This window comes from Phyllostomus hastatus, unplaced genomic scaffold (genome assembly GCF_019186645.2).
Source record: "Phyllostomus hastatus isolate PE091 unplaced genomic scaffold, TTU_PhHast_1.1 phas_scaffold_129, whole genome shotgun sequence".
Lineage (NCBI taxonomy): Eukaryota > Metazoa > Chordata > Mammalia > Chiroptera > Phyllostomidae > Phyllostomus > Phyllostomus hastatus.
In genome coordinates this window covers 6,937,950-6,961,088 of record NW_025334009.1, presented here as the reverse complement: position 1 = coordinate 6,961,088, position 23,139 = coordinate 6,937,950, and the positions used below count along the sequence as shown (strand labels likewise).

At 63.4% G+C, this 23,139-nt stretch overlaps 1 protein-coding gene across 1 annotated transcript in view; it reads left to right on the top strand.

The window, feature by feature from the left end:
- Window positions 1-779: 779 nt before the first annotated feature.
- Window positions 780-23,139, top strand: part of LIMD1 (LIM domain containing 1) — a 53,150-nt gene continuing 30,790 nt past the window's right edge. The window contains exon 1 of the mRNA XM_045856802.1: window positions 780-2,933. Coding sequence (XP_045712758.1) covers window positions 1,538-2,933 — 1,396 coding nt within the window. The 5' untranslated portion in view covers window positions 780-1,537. The remainder of the gene's footprint in view (window positions 2,934-23,139) is intronic.

Here is a 23,139-nt window from a genome sequence, read left to right as displayed (position 1 = left end):
AAGTCGTGCGGGCTACTTAGGAGTTGGGAACGTCCGTAAGAATAACAAGCCGCCAGGGGACGCGTTCTTATTGCCGCTCTGAGGACTTGAAACCCGAGCTCCAGGAACAACATGACTTTCTCCCCCTTTCACAGGACTTGAGCTCTCCGTCCACGGTTTCCTTGTTACCGCGGCATCTTGGACACGTCCCCCTCTGTGCCTTAGTCGCTCACGTATCAGAGAGGACGTTGGCCTAGCCCACGGGTGATGCCCACGGGTGACAGCCCGGACCTCCACTCGTACACTTCGGTGAAGTTGAGCGGCGGGCGCAGCCCGGCCAGAGGCAGTGCCCTGCGGCACACGGGGCGGGGGGGGGGGGGCTTCCTGCCGTGGAAACTGAGGCAAGGTGGGGAGAGGAGCGTGCGCCCTCGAGACTCCCGCAAACAGCAAGCGGCAGGTCTCGGGCCCACTGGCCAGGGCTCCCGCCGGTGGTCTCTGCGCAGAGGCCGGGGCCCAGCGCTGCCAGGGACGGGGCGGAGCCGGAGGCCCGGAGACAGTCCAGGACTCTCAGGGGGCGGTGGGGGCAGCGGGGAAACCTCGCGCAATCCGGGCGCTTGAGCGCGGACCCGCGTGCAGAACACGCCTCCGGGCTCCACAGCCCCGGCGGGACAGGCGACTGGGCCACGTTGCCCCGTGCAGACCCGTCCCGGAGCGCCCGCCTCCCGCGCGCGGCCCCGCCCCTCGGCCGCGCCCCCGCCCCCTGGCCACTTCCCCGCCTCCGCCTCCTCGCAGGCCCGGGACGTGCCGGCTGGCGACCGAGCGGCGGGTACGGCGTCCTGCGCACTCACTTCCGCGTCCCGCCGCCCTTCGGCCCGCGCGCGCTCTGCCGCCGCCGCTCTCGGACAATAGGCCACCCGCTCCGGCCCCCGTGAACTTCCTGCCGCCGCCAGACCGGCCCGTGCGCGGAGGACCGCGCTCCCTCTCGGCGCCGGCCAGGATCACAGCCGCGCGGCTGCGACGGTAAGCGGAGGGGACCGAGCGCGCCCGGGACGTGCCTGCGCCTCCGGCCGCCGCGCCTTTGCTCCGGCCGGGCGGTGCGGAGGCTTCTGCACTCTCTGGCCCAGGCGACTTCACCCCGGCCCGGTCCTGCGGCAGCCGCCTTGTGGGCTTCTGCGTTTGGTTGGTTAAGGAGGATGTGATTTTTTTTTTCCTCCTTTCATGATTTGAAAAAGAGAAAAGAACGCACTGTAAGCTGGGACAGGGAAGCGCCACCATCTGCCCCCACGTGGACACTTCCGAGGGGAAAAGAAGTTGGAAGAGAACTTAATCCATCAGGCTCTGAGGCCTCAGCGTGGGCTGGACTGTAAGGCCTGGGGTCATGACTCTCTCTCTGGGCAGGTGGAAGGTTTTACCTGTTCTGGGCTGGACTTGAGTCCCGGTTCTTGGCCAGCACATCCCCACCACCTCCTCCACACACACACACACGCACACACACGCACGCACGCACTCACTCACTCACTAGGGGCACCGGGCCTAGGCCTCCACACCAGTCTGCAACATGGATAAGTACGACGACCTGGGCCTGGAGGCCAGTAAATTCATCGAGGACCTGAACATGTATGAGGCATCCAAGGATGGACTCTTCCGAGTGGACAAGGGTGCGGGCAACAACCCGGAGTTTGAGGAAACACGCAGGGTGTTTGCCACCAAGATGGCCAAAATCCACCTTCAGCAGCAGCAACAGCTCCTCCAAGACGAGACCCTGCCCAGGGCCAGCCGAGGTCCTGTCAATGGTGGGGGGCGTCCGGGCCCCCAGCCCCACCGGGACACTGGTGTGGGCAACAAGCTGACCACAGACGGCGCTGCCAAGCCCCCTCTGGCTGCCTCAGCAGGAGCTCCTGCCGCGGCCGCCACCATCGCCGCTGGGCAGCCCTTGTGCCCACCCCAGGAGCAGAGGGCGAGGCCGTATGTCCGCAGCGCGAGGCCTGGTAGCCAGGACTGTGGTTCCAAGGAGGGCCCGGTGAGCTCTGAGATGTCTGCTTTCCACGGGGTGAGTCCCTGCGAGGATCCTTCTTGCCTCACCCACGGGGACTATTACGACAACCTCTCCTTGGCAAGCCCGAAGTGGGGTGAAGACCCAGGAGCGCCTTCCAGCATCAGGCTGGGTGTAGGGGGTGGGTGGCCTGGCGCCCCAGGAAGTGATCCGGCACCACCCAAACCCTCCAGGGATCCTCACTTATACCAGCCACAGCTCTCCCCAGGCTCCAGCAGGTCGTTTGAGAGCGGCCAGGACAGTGGCGTTGATGGCTGCGGCAGTGAGAAGCCAGCAGCTCTTTGGACCACTGCCTCCTCCCAGTGGGTGAGGCCTGGCCTGCCCTCCCCAGGCCCGGAGAACGGAGCCCTGCTGGGCCCGGCTCAGCCCAGGACCCCTTTCTCAGCGTCGCTGGCCCTGAGCTGCCCCGGTCCGGGAGCTCTTCCCAGAACAAACTCTGGGGTGGGGAGAGAGGTTTCAGGCATGACGCCCAGCCCGAGCGTGCACTCTCAGCCCTGGTTCCAGGAGGGGCCCAAGTCTTACCTTTCTAGCTCTGGGCCGTCGTCCTTGCCAGCCAGCATGGACGGTTCGCAGCTGGGTGCAGCGGCCCCCGGCCTGGGTCCCAAGCCTGGCTGCACAGACCCTGGCACCGGTCCCAGACTCAGCCCCACCAGCCGCATCCATCCAGCGCTGTCCACCCCACCGGAGCTACCTTGTAAAGAAGGTGCCCCTGGCTGGTCTTCGGAGGGCGGCCTGGGGCCTGTGCTCGCAGAGAGCCCCGGCCCCCACAGGGTGAAGCTGCCCTGCCAGACCCTCAGCCCGGGCCCCGAGCCTGGGCCCTCCGCCGCCGAGCTGAAGTTGGAAGCTCTCACGCAGCGCCTGGAGCGGGAGATGGACGCTCACCCGAAGGCCGACTACTTCGGTGAGTGAGAGAGAGGCTGGCGGGGTGGCCCGCAGTGGGCCGTGTGGGGCTGGCCCCAGGGATGCTGCAGCTCTTGGGCCTGTCGTGTGTTTTTTTTGTGTGTGTGTGTTTTTTTGGGGGGTTCCTCTTTCATATGCTTCTTCTGATTCAGAAACTTGAAAGCATCCCTGGGCAGAAAGCGGACCTTGCAGCTGGGGGTCACCCATGTGTAAAGGGTGAAGCAGGGTGGGATTGCGCGTGAGGCTTTCAAATAAGGGAGGTGCCGTGACGCTGGTTTTCAAGGGTTCCAGGTGTGCCTTCGGGCCTCGCGCCGCCTTGGGCTCACTCAGATTCCAGGGCTGGGGTGGGGCAGCTCTGTCCGTCCCGGTGCCCCTGAGCCCTGCATCACAGCTGGCTGGGCCAGGCAGCGCTGGCTGAGAGAGGACCAGTGGTCAGACGGGGGGCCCTGTAGGGCCCTGCGTGTGAGTGTGTGTGTGAGTGTCTGTCTGCCGGACGGTGGGGAGTCGAGACAGGTGTCGCCCTAACATGAAGGAGTGTCCAGAGCAGTGGTTCTTGGTCTCTGGACCAGCCACGTCCTGCCCCCTGGGAACTGGTTAGAATTGCAGCTTATAGGGCGCCACCCCAGACCCACTGCATTGGGAATCGGGGTGAGACTTGGCATTTCCACAAGCCTGACTGACACCCAGGGAAATTAGAGACCCGTGGACTAGGTGCCTCCTGACTCAGCCCCCGCCCCGCACCTGGGGTTCCGGCCAGCCGCCAGGTTGCCGAAAATAGGGTGGAAGATGCTCCTTTCTGGTTTTGCTCAAACTCACAGATTTTTGTTTTATTCTCCTTTTATTTTAAAAACCACAAACTTTTGGAGACCTCTGGCTTCGGCGGTTTTTCCTCCGCGCGGGGCTGGAGGCAGCGGGAGGGTAGCTCTGGTCGGCTGCGGAGTCACGCTGGGGCGGTCTCAGAGGAGACCTGACCGGAGACCAGACTATTTTTAGAGACTTGGAGGGTTGTTTTTGTTTTTTAGGGTTTTTTTTTCCTTCATTTTTGAACTCTGGATGCTGGGGTCACGGTTTCTCCCCTATGAGGCCTGGAAGCTCTGGGAAACTGGGTCCCATCGGGGTGGCTGCTCTGCCGGGTGGAGGGGGGTGGGGACAGGGTGGCCCTGCAGGGGAGGGGCCGGCCTGCTGATTTCAGCCAACCCTGTTCTCCGGGAATGGGCCGTTTTGTCCCGGGGCTGCTTGGCAGCTCGAGGTTCTCGTGGTGAGTGGCACCGTGTCCTCGCTCCTGGCGAGAGTCCCCCGGGGGCCGCGCTCACGCCGCACCGGGCAGGCAGAGGCGCGGTGAGGTTTGTTGGTGTGTGTTTCCGAGCACATGGTGTCATTTTACTGAGGAGCCTCCCTTCTTCTCTGCAAATTCCCCTCTTTGGGAATAGTGCTTAGCTGGAAATTCTATGTTTTTTTTTTTAATTTAAACTTTTGTTTAATTCTTTTTAATAAGTGCAAGTTTATGCAGAGAGTCACAGAGGCAGAAGCGGGCTCTGTAGAAGAAATGGGCTCGGGAAGCAAGTCTCGGAGGCAGAGGGAGGGCCCTTGGAGCGCAGAGAGAAGGGCAGAGGTGATGCACCTGGAGGGAGGAGGGGGAGGGGTCGGGAAAGGGGGGGGTGTGCTCCCGAGGGGGGTGCTCCCTCTCTCATTTATTTCAAGCTCCTTACACAGCAGAACCCCAGTTTGACTTTCTCAGGGAGGCATGTTTCCGCTCGGATCAGAGCGCAGTTATTAGCGAACGCCATTCATTCATTCATTCATTCATTCAACGCGTTCACTGAGCACCTCCCCGGGGCCATGCTCCGTTCCAGGTCCTGGGGTACCGAGTGAGCGGGTCCAACTGAGGCTCTGCCTCCCCAGGCAGAAACTGTGGAGACAGGTGATGAAGAAAATAAACCAGCCGGTTTTCAGGGAGAGAAGGAAGTAGAGAGGGGAGGAGCTGCAGGGCAGCGCGGGGGAAGGGGGCCACAGGGGGCCAGTTTTAAATCAGGTGTGCAGGAAGGGCCCGGCCACAGGCGGCCTTCGGGAGGAGGCTTGAAGGAGGCGAGACGGTGGGCATGTGTCTGTCTGGGGCTCGGGCTTACTCAGCAGGGCGGACAGCAAGAGCAGCGGCCGGCGGGGCTGGGCCGTGCCAGGCGCTGAGCTAGACCCTGGACGCGGAACATTTAATGTACTCGTCACAGCAGCCCTCGGAGGAGGGCTCTGTCGTCAAGCCCGGCTGCATGGAGGAGGAAGCCGAAGCTGGGGGTGGGGGCATGTCACGTTCCTTATCCGAGGCCTCACAGGTGACGCCGGGTGTGGCCGGGATCGCGCCCCAGGGTTCGGCCCAGCCGGGCCTCTCACCAGCATCACCAGGCAGCACCCCCCCCACCCGCCCCAACCAAGCTCAGATGTGAGAGGCGCATTCATTCTTTTTAGTTCACGGCTTTAAAATAATTGTGGTGAGCTTCACGTGACAGAATTAACCATTTTGAAGTGAACAGCTCAGAGGCATTCAGTACGTTCAGTACATTCGTCGTGTTGGGCAGATGCCACCCTGTTCACTTTCGGAACCTCTCTTTGCCCCGGAGGGAAGCCCGCACCCAAGCCGTTGTCTCCCGTCTGCCCCTGTCCCAGCCCCCCCCCCCCGCCCCCCACCAGCCACCAGTCTGCGTCCTGCTGTGGGTGCGCCTGCTCTGGATAGTTCGCGTAAAGGGAACCGCATTTATTTTTTAGACTGTGTTATTCACATGTAGACAATTCAAAAGACGTAAAAACACGTGCTGCAAACGATGCATCTTCCTCCTACCCCCATTTCTAGCTGGGTGTCCTGAGTGTAATGAATTTTCAGCTGCCGGTGACGGTGCTGGCGTGTTGTCACCTGCTCTTTGCCTTCGCCCTGAACGGTGCGTCTTGGCATTTGTTCAGTGTCGGCATGCCTTCAGCTGGCTCAGCGTCACCCCCGCGCGGCTGTGCCCCGGGTCACGTAGGCAGCGCTCGCTCGGGGAAGACTGCGAAAGGGGCCAGCTGCAAGGTGCCGGCAGGGCTATGGGGCGAGCTTCCGGGGTGGGGTTGTGGGGCTGGGGGCTCTGTGCCCTCCACGTGCTGCCTGGTGGCTTTGTTGGGGGCTCGTGCTGGGGAGCCCACTGTGCCCACCGCCCACCGCGGAGGAAAGGGCCTGCCCCATGCCCGGTGGGGCAGTGAGCCTCCCTCCGCTCCAGTGTGACCGGCCGTGTGGCGGAGGAGAACACCTGTCCCTGTCCTCTGAGCACCTGGCAGTCACTCCCGGCCCAGCTCCTGCTGTGGGACCTTGCGCGAGCCCTGCTGTCTTCCCGGCCTGCCCGCTCCCGGGGTGCAAGGAGGCTGGACCAGCCCCAGGTGTGGTGCCGCTCGATACAGAGTTTGTCCGCCCAGCACACTGCCCGTGTTAAGTAGGGATGAAAGCGTACTTCCAAGCGGAAGGATATCTACGATACGGGGCTCTAGCCAGAGAGAGAAAGGCGCCGGCGGTCGGAATCCCAGCCAGGAGCAGAGCAGAGGAGGCGTTGGGGTTGCTGCCGTGGGCCCCTTCCCGGGGCAGGGGAAGGTGTTCCTGTGGCCGCCGTGGGTGGGGCTCGGGACCCCTGGCCGCCGCCTTGGAGAACACCGAGGGCTGCAGACACCTCGGTCTCTGGTGATTGGCCCGCCCGTCCCCAGGGGCTCTTCTGGCACGTTCCGTGGCCGTCTCTGTAGTGTAGTACAGGCTGGTCCTAGGGGGGCGTTTCTCCCTCTTTCCTTCTCCAGGATTCCTCCTTGTGTCTTTCTGTCCACGAGGAGAGAGTTAAGGACAGGCTTTGCTGCTAGGAGAACAGCGTCGTTGGGCTTCCCGCCTTCCCGGGCCTCGCTCTTGGAGGACGCCCCCCCCTCCCGCCGCCCTGAGGACCACACTGGCTTCCGTTGCACGCCGCTGTTTACACCGCGGAGGAAGTGAGGAGCGCGTTGTGCCTTTTGTTTAGCCCTTCCCGCCTTTTCCTCCACGGTGTCCACTCGTTGTCCACTGGTCTTCCTCACGCTGGGCCTCGCCTCCCGTCCTATGGAAAACGACGCAAACACGCCACCTGCCCCAGGCTGGGTTTCCTAGGGGGCTGAGTTTGAGACAGAGCTCAGTGCGTGGGGGGGTTGCTCCTGGGACCCCTTCCTGCGAAGGCAGGGGGAGGGGAGAGTGTCAGCCGCCACACCAGCCTACACCCCAGGCCGATCCAGCTGCCCCCAAGGCCAGGCGCGGTGGTAAATCCGAACCCGGTGCTGAAGGAGGGGGTGGCAGAAGGTCATCAGCCCTCCGGCTCTGTCTGCGCAGCCGGTGTGAGCAAATGCCGTCGCCGGGGAGTCCACCTGAACTCTTTTGGGAGACATCGCTCCGTGACTTCGGTCCGGGCGCCCATTGCCGTGCAGGTGAAGTTCCGATCCTGCGGCAGCATCTGTCAGTGGCACCCACGGCCTCAGCTCTGGCCGGCCAGCCCTGCAGTGCACACCCGAGACAGGGCGACACCCAGCCCTTTGGAAATCGCGTAAGCTACGTGCGTTTTGTTTTTGTTTGTTTTAGTGGACCAGGTCATCATCCCCTTAAAATAGAAGGGTGTGTGTTTTTTAGCTTTTCATTGATGTGTAACATACATGTTGTAGATGTTCACAAAGGGGGCGCACCCCCACGGCCTGCATGAGGCCAGATTGAGATGCGGGACATGCCCAGCACCCGAGAAGCCCCACCGCGCACCCCTTGGAGTCACCGCAAGCCTTGAAAGATAACCATAGCAAGAAAGAAAAGTTATCAGAAAGATAACTTCTGACCACAACCACGAGTTTTTAAGCAATGGTGTGATTCGAAGTAACTTCTGAAAACTTAAGCAAGTTTTAAAGCATTTCGAGGCAGGTTTGGGGAGGAAGGGACAGCGTGTGGGTGGTCGGGGCGCAGCCCCGGCTGCAGAGAGCGAGGAGGCGGTGACTTCAGTGGGGCCAGCTCCATCGCGCCCGTTGCGCTGGTCAGCTTGTGCTGTCGTGTGGCTGCTCCTGTGTGGTCAGTGGCCAGGGCTCGGATGCCATTGGTGCTCTGTGTTCTCCAAAGGGGCGGGCTCTCCACCATCCTTCCGCCCCATCCCTGCGGCCAGCGTTGTCCCCAGGGTTGCTCTTCCGAGGTGTCAGTGGGGAGAGGATGACGAGGTAAGTGCCCACACTTCACTCACAGCGGTTCATCTGTTCCCTGACGGCGCGTCGGCAAGGTGCACGGCAAGGGGCCTGTACTCTCCGTGTACGGGGAACACTGGGGAAGGACGCCGGAGGCTCAGGCTCAGGCTCACACTTGGGAGTGACCCCGTAGTTCTCCGCCTGTGCCCCTGAGGCCCATGCGCGGGCCGTGCCCCAGCCCATTGCCCTCGCTGGCTCCTGCCCCCCCCCCCCCCTCAGCCTCGTCTCCGGCCTGGAGCTTGTGGTGTTCCTGCCACCATGGGGCGCATGCCCTTGCCTGTCCCTGGTCGGTGTCCTGCTCTGGGCCGTGGGTCTCCAGCTGCAGCACTGGTGTGTCCTGACAGGCTTCCCACGGTGGCTGTCTGGTCCCATCGGGCTGTCTGCCTCTGCGGCCACGCCCTCCCCTCGGGACGGTGTTCCTGCTGTGTTCCTTGGGGACCAGGAAAGAACGTCTTGTCTCCTCCGTCTGATTCTCTGCTCTTTCCATCAGTCATCTGGAGCATGAAACTGACCTTTACACATGGCCATCCTTGCCAGAGATTTTGCTTTTTAAAAAGTTGCATTTCTTTACACGTGTTGATTTACGACTCCGCGCAGGAGACGGAACCGTGGAAGCCAGGCGCGCACCTGAGGGTGAGCACACCAGGTGTCCTGGGCCCGACCTTCCCAACGCCCCAGGGGTGGCGCTGGGCCGGCCGCTCGCGCGCTCTGCCGAGCTGGGAGCTCCACTCTTGAAGTCCAGCCCCTGTGGCTGGGGGTGCAACCGAGCGCCTGAATTTTAGCTGGCCGAGGGACCCAGAGCCGGGCCGCAGGGGTGTCGGCCGTGGCAAGAGCCTGGGGAGGCGGGGGCTACACAGATCACCCGGCTTCCAGACCTCCACAGAATGAAAAGACTTTTTTTTTCAGTTGTTGTTAACTTTCCAATCGTAAGTGCTAGTCACTTGCACTTTAGATATTCTGGAACACATGTGCAATTACCACAAGAGCCGTGAGTCACGGACACGCCTGCCGCCCTCAGAACAACCAGCGTGGCGAGTTTTAGCGGAAGGCGGCCGTGCGGCGCTGCGGCTGGAGCCTGCTGGGACTCGGGATGCGGGACGGGTCCTGCGCTGTGGTTCTCGGCTGTTCGGAAAGACGCAGAAGTGTTTTCCACACGGGAGGCCAGGTTGCCCTGTGGGGTGCGTCTGACGAAAGCGAGACTGGGAAGGACTAAGGAGCTGAAGGAGACAGCCAGACGTGGGCGCCCCTGTACTGCAGAGGCCGCGGAGGCTCTCGTTCCAGTTCCCCGTGGGGTCCTCCGTGCATGGGGGGCGGGGGCGGCCGCCAGCCGTGGGCGTGGGGCTCGGTGACCTTGTAGTTGCTGGCATGTCCCAGGCCCCCACGGTGGGCTCCCTCAGTCCTGATCCCTGGACACGGGACGGGGGCCGCAGGGCCTGCCGGCACCGTCGGGGCCCCACACGGTAGGGGCTCAGGGCATGTCTGCTGATGGGAGGGCGGACTGTGGAGGGGACAGAGCAGGGGTGTTTGGTGGGGCGACAGCTCTGAGAAACTTCAGCTAAAATTCGTGGAGCGGTTGCTCTGTGCGGGGCCCCTTGCAAGTATCTCAGGGGCATCAGCTAGTTGGACCCTCCCGATGACCCTATTTCATGACCCCCCTTTTATAGAGGGGGTAGGGAGGCACACAGAAATTAAGTAGCCCACCTAGTGTGTTTATTGAGGGGCTTTGCTGCGTGTGGCTGCCGAGTCCGAGATTCAGCCGCCGGGCTGTGCGGCCTCGCCGCTGCGGGAAGCACAGTGGCTTTCTGACAAAGGGAACCTCAGGGGGACTCGGGCCACAGGGAGGTCAGGACTGGAGTCTCCCTTCTTCTCTGGGGGAGCAACGAGAAGGCAGGGCTGGAGGGGCGCCCGGGCTGGCTGCTGGAGCTGGACCCCACTCTGGGAGCTGGGGCTGGGCACCCGGGTTCCTCCTCAGGCCCTCCCTGCGGGGCAGTGATGGGACCATGGAGGTCAGGGGCGTGCACAGGGGCCACGCAGTGGCCTTGGCTGCCTGCCGCCTCTCAGGCCCCTGACTTCTCACGTTCCTCTGAAGGGTGTGAGTCAGGGCAAGTGGTGCTTGTGCGACACTCCCAAGTGCTGTGGGCAAGGAAGGGGGGCAGGTGCAGGGTGCCAGCTCACACTGTCCTCGGGAGTGGCCACGATGCCTTGGCCTCAGGGTCACGGTCAGGTCCAGGCTGGAACTGTGCACGGAGTCCCCCTGGCACACCGACCAGAAACCTTGCCTTCAACCAGCACGGGCCCCCGCGCTCTCCCAGTTGCGTCACCGGCAGGAGGGCACTCGCCAGCGGTATTTATAGGCACTCCAGGGCTTGTTTTTCATTCGTCCCCCCCCATGCCCCCCCAGGGACACCAGCTGGACACAGAGTGTCAGGGCCACGCCGGGAGGCTGGAGACTTTCTGCGCGAGTGTTCCGGAGGGAAGTCCTTAGGGTCCGAGGCCAGGCTGTTTTAAGTCTGGAGAGCCCCGGGTTTGGACTGGGACCTGTGCCCTCCTCACCCTTCTCGTTCTGGGACTCGTCTGCTTGTGTCCCGTGGGGAGCTGGGGCTGCTTACTCCCTGTGGCTGGAAGTCTTTGGGAGCAGATCAGGGGGTTTTCTCTTCCCGCACACATGCATTTGTAGCATAGAGAAAGTTCTGGAAGCCTGCCGTGATGCTGTCTGGCACCCAGAAGAAAGGGACTTGAGGTCAGCGTGGGTCTCCCTGCAGCCGATCCCAGGAGGCGCAGAGACCCAGGTAACTTGAGGACCGAGCAGAGAGGGCACCCCACTAATAGGCCCTGAGTCTGGGAGGACGTGCATCCCAGCAGGCCCCGGGCCAGGCGGCACATGACGGTCCGTTCCGTGTGAGCAGACAGTGGCCGGTTCGCCCTGGCTGCCCGAAGCCCCGCTGACCACGGCAGCAGCTGCCCTGTGCCCTGGAGAGTCCCGCCGGCTGGGCTGTGGTTTCCTCTCAGCTGGTGGAACCCCGCTGTGGCCCCGTTTGCTCACAGGATGGCCCCTGCTCGCCCAGCAGAGGGAGGGAGGGCTTTGTGTCTGCCGAAAGGTCACCTGTTCTGTCCCCCTCCCCCACCTCGGCTGGCATTTGCTCGGCTGGTGATGCAGTAGGTATTGAATTTAGAAGGAGACCTCAGCTGTCGCTGGGCCCCAGGGCGTTGGCTGACAGAGCGCTCTTCACCTTGACCTTGCTGGGGGCCCGGCATTACAGGCTGTGCCATCTCGGGCACGTGGCTTCCCTCTCCCACCTCAGTTTCCTCTCCTTACGGGGCGTGGGTGTCCTGGGATCGTTATAATTCTGTCTGCTCTCCCATGCTGCAGGGTTCGGGGCCATAGGCTCCTGGCTCTGGGGGTGACGGTGTTTGGAGGCGGGACTTGCTTCCAACACTGCCTGTGGGGGTGTGGGTGTCTCAGTGGAACTTGGACGAGGAGCCAGCAGCGGAACAGAGGAGCCTGGGGAGGCGAGGGCGGAGAAAACCGCAAGCAACTGGACACACCCTGGGCAGCCGGCAAGGGGCTGGCGATGGCAGGCCCCTCCGTGAGGTCATCGTGTCCCCACCCGGGTGACGCAGAAGTGTTCCTCTCCCACCAGTAACGCTTGGTCATCGTTGGCCTGGCTTATGGGATCAAAACCACATTTTTGGGGGGAGCACAACTCAAGCTGTATGATAAAGCGGCCCCCTAAGCAATACAGAAAATGAGGAAATAAAACCAAACACTGAAATTAGTGATAAGATTTGAGATAGGATTCGAGATGCCTGGTCTGTAGGAGGGACTCGTGGGGACTTTGTGGAATGACCAGTCCATGCGTGTTCATAGCGTCAGGCCGTCGGCATGGAGAATTGAAACGCCTCGGCCACAGTGGCCGTTTGCCTCGCCATTGTGGGCGGAGCCGCGGGGAAAGCCACACACGTAATCTGTCCGCACCTCGGGCCCAGCGGCAGCTGGGACGCCCTGTGCTGACACCTGTCAGACCCTGGCAGTGCATCGGGTCGAAGGACGAGCTTATTGGGCGAGGACATGGGTGACCTGGCTGGTGGTGGGTGGGCAGGCCAGACACGGGGCGGGTGCCGAACCCCCAGAGGCCGCAGGAGGCGTGGAGAGGCCCCGTCCCCCGCGCCGACCTGAGATGTGGCCGTGTTTTCAGGAGAAGGGATTTCAGTCAGGCCCAAATCACCTGTTCTCTCTCAACAGCCAGTGTGGAACACCTGCTGTCTGCGAGGGGCTGCATTAGGGTCAGCGGGGCTTCCTCTGTGCACGGGGACTTACTGCCTGGCTCCCCTGCTGGCGTGTGTGTCCCAGGACAGCGAGGGGTCTGTCCTGGTCACTGGTGCCTCTCCAGGCCCCAGGGCAGCGCCTGGCGCACAGCGGATGCTCAGGGGGTCCCCGATGGACGAAGAGTGGAGGCCGTGCTGGCGGAGGGAGGGGACATTCCCTGACTCCCTCCCGAGTGTCGGTGCTCTGCGTGGGGTGTTGCTGCCGTGTGTGCGTGCTAGGGAGGCCAGCTGTCCTCAGCCGTGACCCTGAGCGGGAGCTCCTCAGATGAGCTCTCCCACGTGGGTGGAAGGTGCCCTGGGTGGCTGAGGACTGGAGGGGGGCAGGGAGACCGCACTGGCCTGCACACGTGTTCTTATCGGAGGAGACATTTGCATTACACGGAAGTCAGCATTTGAGTTGCTGTTTGTACGCGTGAAAAGCCACACACGTGTGTGGACTCTGGGTCTGCCGTGGCCAGGTCTGCCCCGGGTGGGTGCCCACCCGCCTCGTGCCTCTGTTTCCCCATCAGGAAAATGTGGGTGTGGGTGTGGGTGTGGCGAGGACGCGGTTAGCACGGAGTGTGTCCTTGCGGTCCAGCGCGGGAGGCACTGGCCACGGGGATACCGAGCCCGTCCAAGCGCGGCCAGTCCGCATCGCGGGGCGCTCTGCGTGCGAGAGACCTGGGTTCGGAAGGCTCGGTCTGGGGAAACCAGGTAGATAGCTCTTGTATGGTTTTATACCGGCTTTATGTTTAAATGAGAATGCTTTGGGTACACTGGGCTAAGTAGATACATTCTTAAAATTAGTTTCATCTGCATTCACTTGTCGAGCGTGGCTCCTTGAAAACGTCAAGTCCCAGGTGGCTGGCGTCGTTTCTCTGTTGGCCAGGGCTGAGCTGCGTGTGGCTCTCAGAAGAGGGCGAGGCACGTGGGGGGTGCTTACCGCACAAGCACCAAACAGGGATCGTTTGCTCAGACACGTCAAAGCCTCCTTTTACTTGGGCCCATCCAAAAGCCAGGCCCCGTCGATGCGTTCAGATCCCGGGGTGCGCAAACGAGAAGATTCTCATTTGTTCAGGGGAGACGGGTTTTACCACCCCCGACCCCCACCAGCTGTAGTCCCCCCACCCCGCACCCCCTTCACCCCACACCCCCCGAGGCTTGTGAGAGCTCTGACGGAGGAGGAAGAGGACGCCCCGGGGCCCCAGGCTGGCGTCTGTGTGTGGCGCGACCCAGCAGGTGGCCGTGCAGCCAAGCCAACTTTCCAGAACCGTAAAAACACACTCTGTTCGGCGAGTGGGGGCGGAGCCTCGGAAGAGACCGCCCCTCCCCTGGCTGCAGTTAGAGAAGTGAAAATCGCCGTTTCCTGTCCAGAGAGGTGGGAGGGGACCCTGGGGACTTGGCTCCTCCGGGGCCCCAGCCGACAGGCAGCCCACACCCTGTGCCTCTGGCCCGGCCCTGGAGGTCCTGCCCGGCTGTTGGGGAGGGCGGCCACCTCCGGGGTGGCTGTCCGGGCAGCGTGCAAAGACCCCATTGTGTGGGGCCTGCCCTGAGGCGGCGGCAGAGGCTGTTCTCTCAGGTGGCCAGGCTGACACAGGCCCTTTGTTGGCCTGCTGCTGAGGTCAGTGGTGGGGCTGGCAGCCCCGCCCCCACCTGGGGCCTGCCCGTGGCTGCTGCCTGTCCAGGTTCCCCCCCGCCGACAGCGGTGTATGGCATGGCGGTGGTGGGAGGGGCAGCTCTGCCCAAGGTGACAGTCCAGGTGACCCTTTGAGGCGGTGGCGCAGGACGAGGGGTGGAGGAATGGGTGGGGCTGCCCCTGAGTAAACAGGCCGGGCCTCAGCCCCCGCCGTGTGCCGCAGCTTCTCACGTCCCCACTGGACCCTCCCGGCTCTTCTGACCGTCACCAGCCCAACCCCATGCCAGGGGAGAGGTCTCGGACCCCCGCCTCCCCATCATGGAAGGAGCGCCCAGGAATTTGTGGCTGTGGTTTAAGAAAACTTCCATTTACACGCAGTGAACTGTGCAGTTCCATGAGTTTTGACTGACGAGTGCACGCACCGTCGTAACCCACGCCCCTCGCCCGGTGTGGACAGTTCCGCCCAGGAAGCCCCCTCGCGCCGCCTCCCAGCCAGCGCCCGCCCCACGCAACCGCCGCTCCGGCTCGTTCATGCATCATGCGTGTGCCTGTTCCAAAAGGGAACGTAAGTGGGTTTGTCAGGCGGTCACGCGCAGTCGATGTCACTGTCCAGATTCTGTTCTGCGCGTTCGCCTGCTTGCTGAAATGTGTGTGTGAGCCCCTCCTCGAGAGTCAGCACCCCCGGGCGACCCTTTGGGGACACTCGCGGAGCAGTGAAAATCGGGCGTCACCCGCACGCGGGTGTTCCAGCCGAGGTCTCTGGGGCGACGCGGCACCTGCCCGTTCCAGCGCTCGCGCTCTATAAACAAGGGTCCTCTTCATGGTCTGTTCGACGCCGCGGTTTTTGCATTTTCGTGCCTTTTGCCGGCGATTTCTCAGCGTTAGGCGGCCCCCGCGAGCACTGCTGGCGTGCTGCCCGGGCCTGTCCCCGAAAGTAAGAAGGCCAGGACGTGTGCTCCGGAGAAAGGGCGCATGTTCCGTACGCTTCTTCGCTCCGGCGTGAGTCCAGTGTTAAAGCATCAGCGGCACGCACTGAAGGAGGTGTCGGAAACACAGAGAGCACGTTACGTGCGGAGTGGTTGGCGAAAGCCGGACCAGAGGCTCAGGGGAACCCAGACTCCGGTTTCCCCTGGGAGCAGCGGTTCCGGGTTTGCCGACTCGGCATTCGCGGTGACTCGGTGGACAGTGACTGCAGGGGACCACGGGGATCTCCTGTAGGGCCGCGGCCGGGGCTGTCAGTCGCTGCGTCCCGTGGTGTGAAGGCGTCTTAAGACCCCTTCTCTGCTGTCCCTGCCTTCCAGAGAGGCGGTCACATCTGTGCTTCTACGGACAGTGCACCGAAGGGCCCTTTTCTCTGGGCCCTCAGCGACAGCCGCGACTGTGTTCCGTCTTCCCAGTGGCTCCGTGACAAGGGGCATCCCACCTTTGCGCCGGACCCCTGGCAGGGCGGCCCGTTTTCTCCCTGTGCGGACTGGCCGTTCCTGTTTCAGACGGGAGCTGAGAACGCAGTGGGCCTCCCGGCGGAGACCCCGGAGGAGACCGGGAGGGCGGAGAGGGCGGGCCCAGCAGCTGCAGGAGGTGGGGGGGGGCGGGGCGCAGGGCCTGCCGGGGGACGCCTTGCACTCTTTCCTTCCTTCAGGGAGTAGTGGGCAGGGACGCAGGCGTGCCCCGGGCAGCGGGGAGCCTGGCTCAGCGTGCAGTGATGGGGAAACTGCGATGGGAACTTCCTCTCCCACTGCAGTGAAGTGAGGCCGTGGTGGGTTGTGAGCAGCTTTCGGAGTGAGGAAAGCAGGCTGGTGGCGCAATGGCCTCGGCGGCCAGAATGGCCTTGAATACTTCCGTTGTGGCTTGCTGAGAGTGCGCCCCTTGCCTCGGGAACTACAGGGTGCCGGGGAGAGGGCGCAGAGGCAGGGAGGCCCAGGGTGCCGGGGCTTTCAACCTTGGCCGCACCTCAGTGCCCCCTGCGGTGGTTTGGCCCCCACCCCCCCCACGGAGACCCACCCCTGGATGTCATGGTGGGCATCTCCACTGATTCCTGCAGCCAGTCAGGAGAAGTGCCCGCCCGTGTGCATGTGAGGCAGGAGCCTGGCACCCATGGACTCTGGGGTTTTTAGGGGGAGCTTCTAGTGTGGCTTGGAGGAAGACCATTGCTGGGGTCATCGGCCCAGCTCTGCCCCAGCTCTTGGCACCTGTTCCGGAACCTGTCCACTCCCAGAGCTGTCCGGATCGCAGGCTGCAGCCCTCCGCTGACGAGAAGCCTTGTGCCACTTGTGTCTGGAATAATTCACCCAGACACGTTCCAGGCAGACCTGGCCCCTCCGGGCCTGCTCCCGAACGCTGGCTGAGCGCCTGGCCTTGGCCCCGCCCCCTTTCAGCACCGTAGGTGGTTGATGGCTGTGTGATCCCCCTCCATGGTTCCCTGCAGGGGGCAGAGCTAAAGAGGCTGCTCTTCCATGTCCAGTGAAGGGGGGCACAGCTTCAGGTCAGCCCCCAAAGAGAGGAGCAGTCTGGGACAGGCCCGTGGGAGACAGGGGTGCAGGGCGCACCCACTGCCTACCTGTTGGAGCCTTTCTCTTTCAGTCCTTGTCACAGCAGCAGAAGACGCCGACTTGGTCATCACCCAGGTGGCCGTCCTGCAGGGCGGCTGTGCGTTTAGTTGACGGAGCGGGGGGTGGGGGGGCTCCAGGGTTCTCGGAGACCTCCACAAACAGGAGCCCCACCACAGCTGCCCCTCCCACCAGGGCTGTTCACCTCCTGGGGTGCCGCTCGCCTTTGCGGTGGGGTGGGGAAGGCGCCACGGCCCTCAAGCCAAGCTAATGTTTGGCTTCAGGTGCGCAGAAGATAATTCAATACCCATCTGGGATAACTTTCGTCTTTGCCAGGGAACACTGTCTAGGCCTGGCCCCCGGGGGGCAGGGGGGAGGGAGGGAGGGAGGGAGGGAGGGAATCTGCATTCAATCAGTTCCGCTGTGTCATCCGCTCTCAGATAATCTTCCCGGAACCGAGGTCGGGGACCGGGCCGTTCCAGGAGGCCGGGTGGTCTCTCTCTGTCCCACCCAAATCGTGAAGCAGTCCTGACCCCTTGGCCTGTCAGGGGCAGCTGAGGCCCCACCGATGCTGTTCCTGAGAAGAGCTGTCCCTTTGAGCGGCTGCAGGACCACCGCTGTGCCAGAGGGAGGCCGGCCAGCCTGGGCTGTGTTTCACCAGCGCCGTTAGCATGGGGCCGGAACAAGGACGCTGGTGGCGGTGACAGCAGTGATAATAAAATGTCACCTTCCCCTAGGAGTAAACCTTCCTGTGCACTGGTGGTGAGTCGAAAGCTTGGGGAAGGCCTGTTGTGATGTGACATCACAATTAAGTCGCCGTGTGAGCGGCACTGGGCACGGGCACCTCGTTTTCCTTCTCCGTCACGGGGAGGTCTGGCTAGGCTCTGACAGCTGCCCCAGCCCCTGGCCCCTGGCCCCCAGCCCCCGGCCCACCCACTGTCGTCTCCGGATGAGAGCCAGCCCACCGGGGAGGAGCAAATCCACATGACTGGGGGCCGTATCTTCGGGAGCTTCTGCCTGGGAGCAGCCCCGCAGGGAAGCCCTGCTCCCTTGGACACTCTGCAGCCCCGTAAGCCCCGCCTGCTGCCCGAGCTGCCCAGCCCTGCACCACGCTCGCTCCCCGGTTCAGACAGTCGTTTTCCAACCCCTCCTGAGTCCCAGCAGCGCCTCTGGGCTCTCTTTGCCTCCAGCCCCTCCTCCCTGCAGCCCAGCTGGCTCCTTGCTGTCACGTGAACCAGCCCGCCGTTGTGCACGGGCCTCTGGCCTTCCTGTCTCTGCACTGCCTTCTGGTACCTCCTCCTGAGCCTGGATGACCCCCGCCCCGCCCCGCCAGCTCCAGCTTTCAAGTGCATTCGGTGCTTTTGGCACCTGCTGTGTGTGAGCACTCTGCTTTCCTTTTGTTGGTGGGGACCCAGACATGGCGCCACGCCCCGGCCCTCCGTGAGCTCATCCTTTGGTAGATCGGGGGAGACAGGTAGGACCAGCTCTTCCTCGCAGGAAACCGCCAGCTGCAAAGGAGAGGGGGGCGGGGCTCGGATCGTCCCTGGGGGCTCTTGGCCTCCCGTTGCACAGCGTTTAACCCAGGAAGCTGCCCCCGCCCCGTCCTTCCCTGTGGGAATGTCCTGATGTTTAAAAGAATCCCACATGGCCACTTTGCAAGACAGTCTGGCGGTGTCTTACGAAACTAAACGCAAGCTTACCACACAATCCAGCAATCCTGCTCCTTGGTATTTACCCAAATGAACTGCACACCTGCGTCCGCACGAAAACCTGCCCGGGGGCATCTGCGGCCGCTGTGGTCGCCGCCGCCAGAACCTGGGGGCCCCGAGAGGCCGTCCTCAGTGGGTGAACGGAGAAGCAAACCGGGTGCACCCAGACGAGGCGGCTGCATTCGGTCAAACAGAAATGAGCTGTCAAGCCGTGAAAAGACACGGGGGACCGACCGTACATGCATGGGACGGAGTGGAGGAAGCCTCAGACGCCGTGTGATTGCGACGGCATGACCTTCCGGAAGAGGCAGAGAGCTGTGGAGACAGTGAAAGGACCCGTGGTCGCCAGATGCCAGGGGAGCGGGCGGGGCGAGCAGGCGGAGCACAGGGCATTCTTAGGGCGGGGGGACTCTCCGTGTGACAGCACAGGGGTGGACCCCTGTCCTCATACACGGGTGCAGACCCTCACGGGCAGCACTGAGAGTGGACCCTCGTGTAGGCTGCGGACCCCGGGCGCAGGTGCGTCGCTTCTAACAGATGTGCCGCCCTGGTGGTGGGGGATGGCGGTCCTGCGGGCCGACAGTGTGTGGGAAACCTCTGTGCCTGCCGCTTAGTTTGCTGTGCACCTGGAACCGCTTTAAAGAGCAAGTTCCGCTTGACAAAGCGCCAGAAGGAATACACAAACAAGAATCCCTACCCCGGGTATTGGTTGTTAGTGATCTTTCAAAACTCACCCAGTTTCCCGAGGTCCCCCGGTAACCCTGGGAGGCAGAGGCCCTGGGCACGCACAGACCTTCTGTGGGGGTCCCCCCTGCCCACGACCCCCAGGCCACGTCTCTGAAGGGAGGAGGGGGCGTGGCCTCCGTCACAGCCCACAGCCGAGAGAGGACTCGGCTGCTGCTGGTGAGCTGGTGTTTACGGGTTCGTTGGAGCCCCCAAAACGTGGGAACGTCCAGTGTTCAGTCCCTCGGGCGTTGCCCCCTTCCTCCCTGCGCTCCTCTCATGAACGTGGTGGCGGGGGGGCACGGTGCAGAGTCAGCCCGACTTCGGGCCTTCTGCTGGACCTTTGAACCTCAGCTGCTTCATCTTTAAATGAAGATGCTGCCCATTTTGTAGGGTTGTTGTTAAGTGAAGAAACATATGAATTGTGCAGCCCGGTGCTCGGTACCTAAGATGCTTAGTAATTCCCACGGGGGACAGAGTGACGGGGACTGACTGGATTGACCTCTTGCCGGAAACAGCCTGCAGAAGGCAGACAACATACGTGAACCAAAGGTCTCCAAGATACCGGACGTTGGGCAGTGAAGGACGGTGATGTTTGGGAGCCGGGCAGGGAACCAGGCGAGCACTGGGGTTGTTGCAGCCCCCTGTGTGGGGCGAGGGCCCGGCTCGGCCCATGGGGCCGGGGGGGGGGGGGCAGTGAGGCAGAGCCCACAGACCCTTGAGCTGCCGTGCCGCCGGGCGTCTGGGAGACGGCGGCAGCCTGCGGGCGTTCACAGGACTCCAGCGAAATCTCTGCAAAGCGGGTGTCTGATAAGGGACTTGTATCCCAAATAGATAAGAGATCCTGGTGACTCAGCAGTGAGAAAGGTCAGCAGCGAGAAAGGGTGGGAGGCAAAGCTTTGTGCAGACGCCTCCCCAAAGAAGGGGCGGGATGGCAGATAAGCCCACGGAGTGCTGCTCAGGCCCCTGGCCGGCGGCCTGTGCCGGCGGGGACAGGGAGACGGAGCCCCGATGAGGTGCCCGTGGGAGTGTGTGGGGTGGCCGACCGGCCTGCCCAGCGAACAGTTCGGCAGCTTAGTCTGGAGTTAAACATGTGTCCCCCCCCCACCGAGCCTCGCTGCTCCGCCCCTCGGTCTTCACCCGAGAGGAAAAGAAATGCGTGTCCTTACAAACCCTTGGACACAGCAGCTGTGCTCGCGCAGCCCCCAGCTGGAGACACAGCCCAGGTGTCCCTCAGCAGGGGGCGGCGAAACCCGTTGCGGTCCCCCCGGAGCGATGGGGTACTCTTCAGCAGCGAGAAGGAAGGAACGCTGGGTGCACGCGGCAGCAGCACAGGAGACTCTCAGAATAATCACGCTGCGTGCAAGCCAATGGGTTAAAAAAAAAACAGCGCACACTCTGCAGTCCACTGAGGTGACCTCTGGAAAGTGCACGCTGGCCCGTGGGGACAGAAAGCCGGGCCGTGGCTGCCCGGGGAGAGGAGGGGGAAGGAAGGGGGGACTTGGCAAAGGCAGGGGCGCAGGTGCCATCTCCGGGGAGGGGACGGTGGGTGTGGCCACTGCCTCACCTGTGGCGGCGACGACCTCTGTGCAGAAACGCCAGCTGTTGGTCGTGTTGACCACGTGCATGCCCACTTCCCCAAAGCGTGGTCTGGAGAACCGGTCAGTGGGCAGGAAGTCCGGCTGCGGGGGGGCGCGGAATTCCCGCTCTTCCTCTCCCCTGCGAGTGCAGTTTCTCCCCCCCCTGCCCTGGTGTTTGAGCTCGGGTCGTCACAGTCCCGTGTGAGAACACAACCCTCACGTTCCCCCGTTGGGGGTTTCTTTAGAGACCTGCAGGGAAGGGGCCACGCACACTCACGACACGCCTGACACCCGCTGTGCGGCGACCCCACGCCATCCGGGTCTCCGCACCAGCCGGGGGGCCCTGTGGGTCAGTTCAGCTCTGCCGCCGTGGAGGTAGTTAGTGTCGACCCCACGTCGAACTGTCCCCCGCCGCCCCCACTGCCGGCGCCAGTCGGGCATGTGCAGTTGTCACGTGTGCTTCTGACTGGCTGGCTGCCTGTGCACTGGGGCTCCCGACACTGCCTCCTCGGGCTTGGTTATTTCCCACAGCGGCGCGTAGATCTCAGGGTAGAGCTTCCGTTGTCCAGTTGGTTGTGAAGCAGGTGATAAAGGAATCAGGCGAACAGCCAGGTACAGAGGTCCACAGGCCGAGTCTGGAAGGGTCTGGGCACAGGAGCTGCTGCCCCGTGGAGGGGGGCGTGCCACCCTCCCGGTGGGTGGGTGTGCCCCCTGCCCTCTCCGGGGGACGGGGTGGGGTTGCAAGTGCCAAGCTGTGCTCGAGGCTTGGCCTTCCTGGGGGACAAGCCCCCCCGCCCGGGAGCCCACCCAGAATCGCCTCCTGAGAACAAAAGACACTCCCGTCACCCAGGAAACTGCAGAGGGTTTAGGGACCCTGTGTCAGAACTGGGGTCACAGACCAGCGCACACACTTCATAGTGTTTCACGAGCCTGAGCCTCTCGCCAGGCCACTCAGCAGGGCCCTCGACGAGCGTGGTCAGCCTGGCAGCCTGGCTCCCTGGCTCCCTGGGTGGCCAGTTCACAGGGGCAGGGCCAGAGTGCGGCCCCTTTGCTCGCCAGCGCATGGAGAGAGCCTGGCCTGGCGTGAGCGCGAGAGAAGTGTTTGTGGGGTGAATGTGCAGCTGCAGCTGCAGCGGCCTGGGCGGACGGGCAGGAGGAACGGGGGCCCACGTGGCGGGGAGCCTTGTGGTTGAGGTCCCGGTGGGAGGTGAGCCAGGAGACCTGGGGTCTGAATCCCTGAGCAGGGATGTGTAGGGGGTGAGGGAGGAGCCCCCTGTTTTTTGGGGGGGCCCGTATGTGTGGCTGGAGCAGCCACATCTGCTGGCCAGATGGGGAGAAGAGGACCTTGGAGTCGGAGCCCGGGCTCACAGCCCCTCCCCCGATGCTCCCGGCAGTGTGACCTTCAGGTGACAGCATGCTCCCTTCTAGAACTTGGGTTTCAGAGAGGGGTGCCGGCAGCGGCTCCCTCACTGGACGCAGACTCCCAGCCGGGGGTCTGGTGGGTGCGTTGCTTCCTAGCCCATGACATTGACTTGAAGTGACTTTCTTTTTCCTACCAAAGGAAGAACCGGTCTGTTTCCTGCCCACGTGGTAGTTTTCTGTGCACGCACCACAAGCCACAAGGATGGAATACTTTCCTCTCTACGTGGCTCCTTACGGGACCTTCCCGGCTCTGGCCGATGGCCCTTCCTTGCTTTGTGTCCTGTGCGAGCCGGCCACACGCTGGGGGAGGATGTCAGCCGTGTGAGGAAGGTCCGGCCGGCCGCCCGAGGAAGGGACAGCGAGAGCGGGGGGAGGGGCAGGTGGAAGCCGGCAGGCCCCAGCCCCCAGATGCAGAGGAAGCCAGAAGACGGTGTCCCCCGCCGGCCGCAGGCGGGGGCGGAAGGCCTGATGTCAGGAGATGAAGCCGCAGGAAGCCCGGGGGGCCCCGGCGGTCGTCCGCGTCCACTCGAAGGCGCTGTCCGTCCTGCCCTGCGCTTTACAGGCGGGAGCGGGTCAGCTGCTCCGACCTCGGCCCCCGAACCCCAACAGGGCGAGTTCGTGTCCCCACTGCTCCCCCTGACGCGGGCCTTCTCTTTCCTTCGGCCTCCGTCCTCCTCGGCGCGCTGTCTCGGAGGCCGGTCCTCCTCCCGCCGCGCTCGCCGGTGCACGGCGGCCGGGCTGACCGTGCCGCCCTCCGCTCCCCCGGCTCCTCGGCCCTTCGCGGTCACGTTTCTGCGGCAAAGAGGCCGCGGCACTAGGTGGGGAAGACATGGGGCTGCCCTCAGGGGCGGCCTCGCTCACGTGGGTGAGCAGAGTTCCCCCCGAGCTGCTCCGAGCGCCCTTTGGCCGCCGTGGGCCGAGCCGGCCTCCGTCCCAGCCTCCGCCGCCTGGGGTCAAGGTTTAGGGTCAGGCCAGTGGGGGACTGGGGACGGGGCGGCGGGAAGTGGGCTCGGATGCCCGGATGGGGCCGTCCACACCGCGCCAT